Genomic DNA, 10759 nt, shown 5'->3' with positions numbered 1-10759 from the left:
GGGACACAGAGGGACATCTTTGACAGAACTGGGAAAAAACCATAGTTCTTCACTCAGCAAATGCTTATGTCAATAAAACTGAAATATTATTGAGGTCCTTAACAAGTGTTGCTTTTCAGGTAAAGACTTGAAAGTCAGTCTGTTCAAGGTATTTCAAGGTTTTACAGTATATCTTGACTCAAGGTATTTCAAGCTATTGCAGCACTTGTTAATTTTCCCTCCCTTCTTTGTTCCCTTCTTTCCTAAATATGTAAATGGAAAACCTAGAAATTCTGTCTTATTCAGTTGTAATGCACCTGTCACCACAGTGTGCAGACACCTGCCTTTTGCTTCACAGAAGTATTGTGAGAGTGCATTAATTAACGCTTGTAAATGCTCGGAGGTCCTGGGCTGGAAGGTGCTAATGAGTTGTAAAATATTATAATGATGATGCAGAATATTCAGTCTCTCTTTGTAAGGAAGGACTTGCATCTCCCCTTCATGGCTTTCATGTTTCTGGATGCATATTTTGCTACAGAAGGTAAGTCTGAGCAGGAAGAAGAATTGAACAAGGTAGAAAGATTGCTAATGCTGCTGCTTTTCTTGGGAGGGAGCTGGTTGGTTTCATGTACTTCTTTGCTTATTGAATTTTCTTTTTGTCTCTCTGGTGAACCCCTACTTCAATGGCTTGTTGAGAATTCTCTGAACGTTCAGAAATGTCAGGGGAGAAGATTTTCTTCTTCAGATTGCCAAGGCCTTCATTTGCATCCCCTAAATCAATTCTCATACATGATCAAAGCAGTTCTGGAAATTTTCAAGTGTGGGGAAAACCAGTCCTGTAATTTTTTTGTCCTCTAAAATACAGAGTCAGGTTCCAAAGCATTAAAAAATAATAATAATAAAGTCTTAATCTACTGAATCTAAAAACACTCTAGTTTTATGCCTGTGTTCAGAGTGTGTATATTGGGGACAGCAAGAGTAGGAATTATCTGACAGGTCACCTATGTGTGCTTTGTCTGCCAGCTGGCAGGGGCATTGCTCTGGCATTGTGTTGTGGAGTTCTCTTTTGAATGATCTGAAAGATGCCACTACTGCCTGTTGCCTTACAAGAGTATTCTGGGGTTTCATAGACCTTGTTGTGCAGAATGAATCCTTTATATTCATCCTGAATTATCTTTTTTTCTTAGCCTCATAATTGTTTGTTCTTGAGCCATGTCAGAACCAGAAAACACCAAAATTCAAATTCCCCAAATATTTCAGGATTGTCCTGTTTCCTTTTCCAGTGGGGATGGGAGCAGCTAGAGTGCTGCTGTTACAGCTTCTCAGAAGCTGCTCTCTTGTTGCCCTCATCTAATATTTAGCTTGGGTGTGCATGCAGCTCTCTCATGAGCTTAATTACTGCATAGTCTCTGTGGCAATTGGTCCCTTCTCAGAAGTGGTTTCAGGGCAGCTGTGATAAACTGGTGGAGGAGATAAAGCTGGGTTTTAACTTCCCATTAAAAGAAATCATCATCTGCAAACACACTACTATGCAGACATTAATTGCACTGAGATGAAAAACAAGCCCAGACTCTTGGTACCAGACTCTTTATTTAAAGATAACCATTTTCTCAATGCAGTTCTAGACTATTTGAAGTTTGGGCCCTTTCCCTTTCGTCCCCCTTTAAACAAGAGTCAAGTGTAATATTCTGCATGTATTCAAAATCGTTGGTGATCCTGAGCTCTAGCAGGCAGATCCAGATTTGATGTTGATGCACCCGAGCGTGTCCCGCTGCTCCCTGTTCTCAGTGTGCACTGCCTGCCTTTCAGGAGCAGGCAAATGCATTCCTTTTCCCCTATCACCCTATCTTTCCTGTTCTGGCTGCTCAGCTCCACTCTGACAAGCACAATAAATGTGTCCTCCTGGGTCCTTGCAAGCCAGGCATTAGTCACACTGTGCATTTCAAGGACATCGGGCCGATAGGTTTTCAGCTGAAACAGAAAACATGTTCTGCCAGGAGCCATTTGTTCCAGTTTTGTTGCTTACCAATAAAGTAAAGATCAATGGTTTTTTGGAACTGGAGAAGCAGGTCAGAGAGTAGGAGGGAGATAAGTGGTAAAATGAAGTTGCTGAAGTTAGTTCCCTGAATTTCTCTGAAATAATGGCATGTGGCATTTGGGATAGAGTGAGGATCTCTGTCAGCGTGGGAAACACAGTTTCCTCTGGCAGACAGGAGGAACAGGACAGCTCCTGCCTAACAGCCAGAAGGACTGGTGCACAGCAGGTCCCACACTGGGTGATTGAAATCAAATAGAGTTTTGTGGCACAAAATGAGATGTTGTGTTTGCTGCACTTCCAGAGTAAGTGCCAGTGGGACATCCGTGGTGACAGGGATCAGGATTTCACGTGGCTGCCTCACCTCGTGTGCAGGGCCCAGCCTCTCAACTGCCTGTTCAAACCTCTGTCAGCAAGGAAACAAAGCCATGGAACTGATCCTAAAATACAGCCTAAAGAATTGTTTGCTTTACTGAATCAGTGCCTTAGTCACAACTGACTCGGAGGAGTTTTGCTTAGAAAGTGAAATGCCATCAATGCCTTCTCCTTCCTTGGAAATTTCCCAGCTCCAGCATGACTGATTCAGCTGATTAATTCATCTGAGCTGGTAGTGTTACTGGGTAATAAATAAGGTTTACCCAGACATAGCATTTCTTCTCTTAAAAGTGTCTCTTCTTCCTAATTCTGCAGAATCAGAACAATTTAAACGAGTCCTGCTGGTAACACTCAAGTTCCCTTCTCACTGTGGTCCATGGTGCTCTGCTTTCTCCTGTTAAAATGCATGGTACAGCCCAAGTGAAATGCAGAGCTCTTTTAAACTGTGTTTTTGCCACACCTAATGATAATTTATTTTGCAAAAGATGTTTTAATAGAGAATGTGTATGTGAATGCTGACTGGCCAGACATTGAGCCCTCTTCAGATGGCTTTATATTGACATTAAAGCTCTGCCCATAGTTAGGTTCCCAATCAAAACCCAGTATTTGGGTGAGTACTGGGTGTGTTTTACACCGTGTACTCATCAATGGGCAACCATCTTTCAACTGATGAGATCTTGCCTAGCAGATCTTTACTAATGGGGTGGTTCTTACTCAGACAGCACGTTGGTAAGCCTAGTTGGAGAGTCACACTGTGCTGGACAGTCCTGCTCTCCACACAAAAGAAAAACACATCATGTAGCACCCTGTCAGCTGAAGCTGCGTTGGCAGAATGCAAAGACTCAGCTCTCTGGCAACAGATGGGCTCCAGGCTTCTTCTGACATGATCTGCCATCCAGCATATGTTAGCCAGGCTGAGAAATCAGGGAGGTTTAGACTGAGGCTTTAGCTTTATTTAAAAAAAGAAAGATGTCTTAGCTCTTGATGGAGCAGCTGCCCTACAGTCCGTGGAATAGATGTGGAGTACCTTGGCTAAGGGAGAGCTCCAGAGCACAGGATGGAACTGGGGATGTTCACAGTGCTGGGCCTCGGGGTAAGGCTCTGCGGGTGAACAGCGAGCACAGGCGGTTGGTGTGGAGCGTGGAAGAGGAAGAACATTTTTCCTTCGGGTACCCAAAGGCACTGGCTAGACCGGACTGTCCTCGTGAGAGCCAGGGCTGCTCCAGGGCACTGAATGGGTTGGTTTCCACCTTTGGCTTCTCCCTGTAGGCTAGACCGGACTGTCCTCGTGAGGACTGCTCCAGGGCACTGAATGGGTTGGTTTCCACCTTTGGCTTCTCCCTGTCTCGAGTGTGGGGTGACCAGGCAGTGAGCCCTGGGCTCACCTCAGGAGGGAGGAGGAGGCTTTTCCAGCACAGATCAATCTTGGGGCAATGGCCAATTTAAATTGCACAGAAAATAAGGAAATACCACATTTCTAGGGTCCTGAGCATTCTGGACTTTATTTTTATTTCACTGTGGGAGTGAAATGGCTAATAGGTACAAAGCATGAGTAGTCAGATCTAATTATAAAAGAAGTTGGTTGTAATTTAATTGTCAGAACTGAAATCGTGGTATTGATTATTTTTTCCTTTGTTGAAATATTTTCTCATTGAAATTTTGGATAGTAGAGCAAAGAACTTTTCTATTATAGGACAAGTTCTGTGCAACGTAATGAAAATTCTTGATTTAGATAGCACTTGGAAATTTTTCCAGAGAGGTAATCTTTTGCTTTGATGGAAGTCACTACACTAAAAGGGTTTGTTACTCCGCAGGACAGACTCAGTGATGCACCAAGGTGTGTTTGTGTTTGGACACATTCCTGCAGGATTGCACTTCTCGAGCTGGCAAAACAGCGAGGCCGGGGTGCTGGGTTAATGGTCGGGTTTGAGGATATCAAAGGTGTTTTCCAACCTAAATGATGCTGTGATGGTTTATACCCGATAAACCATCGGGTATAAACCATCACAGCACCGGGTGCTGGCAGTTTGTTCCATCCCAGCTGCTGACTGGGTTTGTGTCCCATTCCCAGTGCAGCCCTGTACCTGCCTGCCTCTGGCATCAGCTTTGGGATGGGTAAAACCCAGCGGTTTCGTCTTGTTTTTTCTGGAAAGATGTGTGAATGTTAGTGCAAAAGCATTCTGATAGCTTTATATGGAGTTAATTATTTCTTAAATAGCTTCATACGGGGTTTAACTTTTTCTAACTTGGGGGCTTAATCAGCATTTATTAAATCAGCTGTGTGAGGCTTTGGAGGGGCACCAGGTTCCCTCAGCTGTGCGGCCGCTCTGCTCCCTGCCCACAGCCCGGTTCAGCCCGCGGGAAGAAACCAAACGCAGCCAGAGCGCCCGAAGCAGCAGAAGCACTCCGGGCCCGGCGGGCGGGAGGTGCCCGTGAGGGAGCGGCGATACCCGTGAGGGAGCGGGAGGTGCCCGTGAGGGAACGGCGATACCCGTGAGGGAGCACCATGGGCCAGTGTCCATGAGGGAGCGGCGATGCCCGTGAGGGAGCACCATGGGCCGGTGTCCGTGAGGGAGCGGCGATGCCCGTGAGGGAGCACCATGGGCCGGTGTCCGTGAGGGAGCGGGAGGTGCCCGTGAGGGAGCACCATGGGCCGGTGTCCGTGAGGGAGCGGGAGGTGTCCGTGCCCGTGAGGGAGCACCATGGGCCGGTGCCCGTGAGGGAGCACCATGGGCCGGTGTCCGTGAGGGAGCGGGAGGTGCCCGTGCCAGTGAGGGAGCACCATGGGCCGGTGTCCGTGAGGGAGCGGGATATGCCCGTGCCCGTGAGGGAGCACCATGGGCCGGTGTCCGTGAAGGAGCACGATGGCAATACCCGTGAGGGAGCACCATGGCGGCGGTGCCCGTGAAGGAGCACGATGGCGATGCCCGTGAGGGAGCACCATGGCGGCGGTGCCGCAGTGCCCTCAGCGCCGGGGGCGGGGCGCGCCGCAGCCCGCGGGGGTCCGCGATGGGCTCTCCCGACGCCTCCCGCCCCGCGCCGTTGGTTCGCTCCCTCCCCCGCCTGGTGCCCGGCGCGGGCCCGGCCGCCATTTTAGGAGCCGCCGGCGGGGTGGGCGGGGGAGGGAGGGGAGGGACGGCGAGCGGAGCGGGGCCGCGCAGCGCTTCTCCTCCCTCCTCCTCTTCTTCCTCCTCCTCCTCCGCGGGGCCGAGCCGAGCCCTCCGCCCGCCGCACAGCGGAGCCCGGACCAGCGGGGGCGCCAGCCGGGGCTGCGCGCTGCCGTCCCCGCTCCGCGCTGCCATGCCGGCCCCCGCCGCCCGCCTGCTGCTCGCCGCGCTGCTCTGCGGAGCGGCCGCGGCCGCTCGAGGTAACGCGGCTGGGGCGGGCGGGGGAGGCTGCGCGGCGCCTTGGCGACGGCGATGGTCCTGGTCGCCTGGCAAGCCGCGCCGCGGGCGGGCTCGGGGACGGTGTCCTTGGCGCCCTGCGCAGGGGAGGGAGCGCGGAGGCGGGCGGGCATCGAGGGTAGGGGAAGGGGGGAGGATGGAGCTGGGGCCGGCGTGACTCCGCCGCGGCCATTGCACCTGCAGAGGGGACGAGGGGATGGCGGCTCGTCCTCCCGGCTCACCTGCGCCCGGCGGCCCCGAGCCCTCGCAGCCGCGGCGGGCAGAGCCCGGCCCGGCCCGGCCCGGCGGGGGATGCGCGGCGGCGGCGCTCGCTGTGTCCGCCCGCCGGTTACATAACGGGGCCCGGGGCGGGCGGGGGGCGGCACTTGTTGCCGGGAGCGTCCAGCGGCAGAGCCGGCCGGAGCGGGGCCGGGCAGAGCCGGGATAAAGCCCGTGGGCAGCCGGGCCTGGCTGGGCTGGCGTGGGAAAGCTCCGTGCGGGGATGAGCCGGAGCAGCGCCTGGGCCAGACCGTGCGGGTTCGCGCTGCGAGCGCGGGCCTGGTGGCTATTGATTGATCCCGAGGAGCAGCAGCATCATACGCATTGCGGGGCTGCTCCCCGGCAGGCTTCTGTGAGCGGCTCGGAGACGCTTCCTCACCTGAAGGTTACCCCTGGCATCGGGAATGCTGCTTCTGCAAGATTCAGCTGATCGCATGATGAGATTTAAGAGCGTTGAACAGCAGCGTACATTAGAAGTGCGGCTGTAAAATGGCTTATAAATACGTTGAAGGGAAGTTCTTGATCTAAAAACCAGCTCGTTGTGGGCACATCTTGCTGCAGTTTCCCTGTGTGGGATGAAGAAGCTGGTGCTGTAGTGTGTCTAGGAAGTCCTCTGCCAGCTGTTCTGACAGTGGCCATCATTTACCTGTGTAAGATCCCTCAAGTACAATCTGTTCTTGGAATCGTTAAATGTAATATTTACCACACCAGTGCACAAGCATAGCGTCTTTGAATTCCATCGTTTGAAATTAGGAATAAGATTAAGATCAAAAGCCATTTCCCAAGAAAGCTGCTTGGAAACAAATGGCAAATTTAGGCAGCATTATCCAGGACAGCGCTGGTAGGCAGATTTCTGCAGCTTGTTGGAGGCAGTACCTGTTTTCAGTCAGACCTACAGAGCTGCTGGGCTGCCGCTCCTGATCTGTTTAACTTCATCACACGTAACTGAGTTACAGAATGAAGGCTGCTTCGGCTTAGTATGTGCAGTTGCCTTAGTCCTTGCAGCATCTTGGCTGCCGTAGGCAGGCCCGTTAATAATATTACGTGGAGATGCGCTTAGTGACAAGTAAGCTCTGGAGGACACCTGGAAAGCTGCAAGGGCTGCTCGTTTTTATTTCCCTGTTGTTGGGAAAGGCATTTGTTTGGATGCATTTATGGTGAGCTTTCCATTTTGTGCTGTGTTGCGAGTTCCTTTTTTTTTTTTTCCCCAAGTACAGTTGAATTTGGCAGTTCTGCCATTCCTGTCATTGGAACAGGGGAGTGAAAAGTGGTTTCTTTTTTCATGATGGAAAGAAAGTGAAATAGCATTTGAGGGATGTGATCTTGCACAAAAGGCAGGTGTGAGCTAGCTGACCTACCATCTTCCCTGTAGTTATTTTAAGGGGTGCAGAGAGCGATTTTGGGCTCTGAAGAGGCATTTTCCTGTCCAGCTGGTGCGAAACTCTTAATGTAATCGAATTTGTTTTGTAATTGATCAAGTTGACCCAAATATTTGAAAGCTTGTTGCAATGGAAGGGCAGTACCCAGCGGTGCATTCCGGCTGTGTTTGTGGGTGAAGCAGCTGGATGTCTCGGAGCAGAGCAGTTCCCTGAGGAGGAGGAGGCACTCAGCTCCTGGCTGCTGCTTCCAGGGCCTGACCAGGCAGAGTGGTGGACCTCTGCTGTCTTGGGGCCCTTCCAACTCACTATCATTTGGGGAGGGTATTGATGAAAGTAATACTATCTTGAAGAAACTTTGCTGATCTGTGATTATTTCAGGAAGTTATGTGGTGCTGTGAGTGTCTTAATCCAAACCACAAACCACTTTACTACCACAGTCTTGCTGCAGATGTTTCTTTGACATGGGAACAGCCTTTTTAATATAGAGTTGAGGATTAGGTAGATTTCTTTCTCCTTTCTAGAGGCAAGGAAATGTAACACTACCCTAAAGCATTATATAGAGACAATTTGGTTGTTTAGGTGGCCTGTTCTTTTTTGTTCTCCAAGTATTTATGAAAGCAAGAAACCACTGAGAAGAGAGAGAATTAACCAGTACTGGACCTCTCTACAATGTATAGTGCTTGGGAAAGCATTATATACACCCATCTGTTCATGTAAACAATTTTAATCTCTTTTTCTGTATGTGTTATTTAAAATAATGCACTGCTGTGGAAACTGAAATGGAGGAGAGATGGTCTGGTTTACACTGTGTTTGGAATACTCCTGTGCTGGTTGTCTTTCCCCCTGTTTCCAGGCTGCAGGTTGTGCTGTCTGTGCTGAGGTAGCTGGAAAATTTGTCAACAGAAACTTCTCTAGATTTAATAAATGTATCTTTGGTTTGAGGTTGTAACGTTTCTGCAGACACAAAATCACCAGTTGCAGATAATTGCAAAGATTTCTTTTTAAGGAGAAGGACAGAAGCTGGGCTCCTGGGCTTAAGCGTGCCATGTCAGCTAGAAGGGTTGAAGTTAAACCCAGATCAGGCCAAGCTCTGCATAATGTGAACATCCCACAGCTTAGAATTCTGGTGTTCTGGCTAAAGCAGTGCTTCCTGCCATGAAGCCCAAGTATGGGATAGCTGAGTGGCTTGTGGCTCTGAAACTGTTATGCAGACAGGAAAAAACTTCTGTAGTCATAAAAGCTTTCTGAAGAAAAGCTCTTCTGCCATTTTTCTGAGCCTTATCTCATTCTCTCTAGTTCCACTGGGAGAAGTCTCTCAGAAGCATGGTTTGTGGTGTTAAGGGCCACATATCTTGTAGCATTATCATTGTTGTCAAAGACAGAAATGATACCTCAACTTGGGAGAGTTCAGTGAGGCAGAAGCCTTGGTCTTAAATAAATCTTGTTTTGCACTCTAATTTATTTGTTTTGTACTGATTGACTCGCGTTGGCTTCCGCAGGGACTAAACCTCCTTAGGAGTCTTTAGAAAGGATTATTGGAAACCTCAGTGCCTTTGAAGAAGTGTCTGTCTGTCCTTTGTTTATCGTATTAGGTCTCATCTCACTTGCTTTGTATCTGACTGAAAACAAGTTGCAGCTACTGCTCCCAGTGGGTTTCCCTGTTTTTAAATGGAGTCAACAAGTAGAGCCAGCAGTGCCAGCTATACTGGGGTGGTGTTTGCTGTTTTTCTAAATGCTGTTTCCTTTCAAGGAGTGAAGTTTATAAATACGACAACAGTTAAAAGGAAAGGGGTTTCCACTCTTGCACTATAATTAGCAACATTTAAGATAACATTTATTAAATTAGTGTTCGTAGTTAAAGGTTTATGTTTTCTATTTCAGTCTTCTGTTTAGTGCAAAACATTTTAAATTTCACTTGAAATTAAGGCTTTGTTGTCTTAATCCTATTTAAACTGTTCTGTGGTGGAATCTTTGTTTTCTCTGCCAGGCTTTTATCCAAATTCAAATTTGGTCAGTATATCCTCTGTCTAAGGTCTTTGGTGCTCTGAATGTTTCTTCTGTTGCAGTTGTGGATAGTAAAAATTGCAAATAGTTTCTAATCAGTCATTTGCATGTCTTTTAGTTGCATCAGGCTTATAGCAAAAGTTCCACGTATCTTTGTACAAATAAAATCAGATTTAGGTAACTGGTTCAGTGGAGAACAGTAAACTTTCTGTAAGTGGTGATAAACTAGTGATTTTTCTCTAGGCAAAACACAGTTTAATAAAACCCTGTTGAGTCCCTACAGCTATTGGTTTGAATGTGGTGTTTGGAGAGTTAGTGTTAATTGTACAGGCTGATAGTGTGGGCACCTGCTAGATTATAAACATTATCTTGTGCTCAGGGGTATGGCAGTTGAGCTTCCAGAGCAGGAGTTAAAAGTGCTCCTTAACTGTGGCAAAGAATCCAAGACAGAGGTCTGAACCTGTGGGGTGAATTTCCACCACCGGCTTTTCCTTCAGCCAGAGCCATGGAGGGTAATGGTGATGTCCTTACTTAATCCGTGTCCTGGGGCATCTCCTGGCTGTTCCAGGTGAGTCTCCTGGGCTCACTCCCTCCTGCTTTGCTGCTGCCTTCAGTTCCCAGCAGTGGAAATGGTAGTTTGTCTTGGAACCTCATACTGTGGGTAAGTTCCACGCTACCAAGGGAGTCAGCATGTGAGCAGAACTTGTGTTCAGTTTGCTCCCATTGTTTGGACCTGGTTCTAGGACGAGGGCTTTTGATAAAATTCTGGGTTTGAGAAGACCCAGTTAAATAAACAAGCACAACACATCTTTTACCATTGGTTTGTTTCAAGTTGCTTATATCCAAAGTTAATCCTGGGTGTTTTTTCTTGGAGGCAGGAGCTGTGAGTGGCAGGCTGGGCAGGACAGAACGCACATTGTAATCAGGCCAGGCTACGCCTTCTCTTATTCAGCTTTGCTTTCAGGGTGGAGAAGGCATATTTTATTGTGTAGCTCTGCACTCCTTGGCTGGACTGTATGTTTCTGTGCTTAGGTGCTGCACAGATTTGTTCTTTTAATGATACGGCTTGAAATTTCATCAGAACAGTACTAAATTACAACTGTTCAAGGTAAGACATGTTGGGGTTTTTATTGTCTCACCGAAAGGCATCCTTGTGATCTCTAACATCCAGAGGAAGGCAATTAAGCAAAAGATACACAGTAATCAGTTTTTGTAGACCTTCAGGACAAGTAAAGGACTCTTTACTAGTTCATCTGTATTAACAGAGGCTTAGTTCTCTTTTTGTGAATTTTTCTATGCATTTTTCATGAGGTCTCAAAGGTACA

At 48.3% G+C, this 10759-nt stretch overlaps 1 protein-coding gene across 2 annotated transcripts in view; it reads left to right on the top strand.

Moving 5' to 3' along the window:
- The first annotated feature begins 5514 nt into the window (after nucleotides 1-5514).
- Nucleotides 5515-10759, top strand: part of CLSTN1 (calsyntenin 1) — a 29595-nt gene continuing 24350 nt past the window's right edge. For both annotated transcript variants that reach the window (XM_041419561.1, XM_041419560.1), the window contains exon 1: nucleotides 5515-5756. In XM_041419561.1, the coding sequence (XP_041275495.1) occupies nucleotides 5690-5756 (67 nt within the window). In that variant the 5' untranslated portion in view covers nucleotides 5515-5689. The remainder of the gene's footprint in view (nucleotides 5757-10759) is intronic.

This window comes from Onychostruthus taczanowskii, unplaced genomic scaffold, assembly GCF_017590055.1.
Source record: "Onychostruthus taczanowskii isolate IOZ18803 unplaced genomic scaffold, ASM1759005v1 scaffold61, whole genome shotgun sequence".
NCBI lineage: Eukaryota > Metazoa > Chordata > Aves > Passeriformes > Passeridae > Onychostruthus > Onychostruthus taczanowskii.
This window is presented reverse-complemented; position numbering and strand designations above follow the sequence as displayed.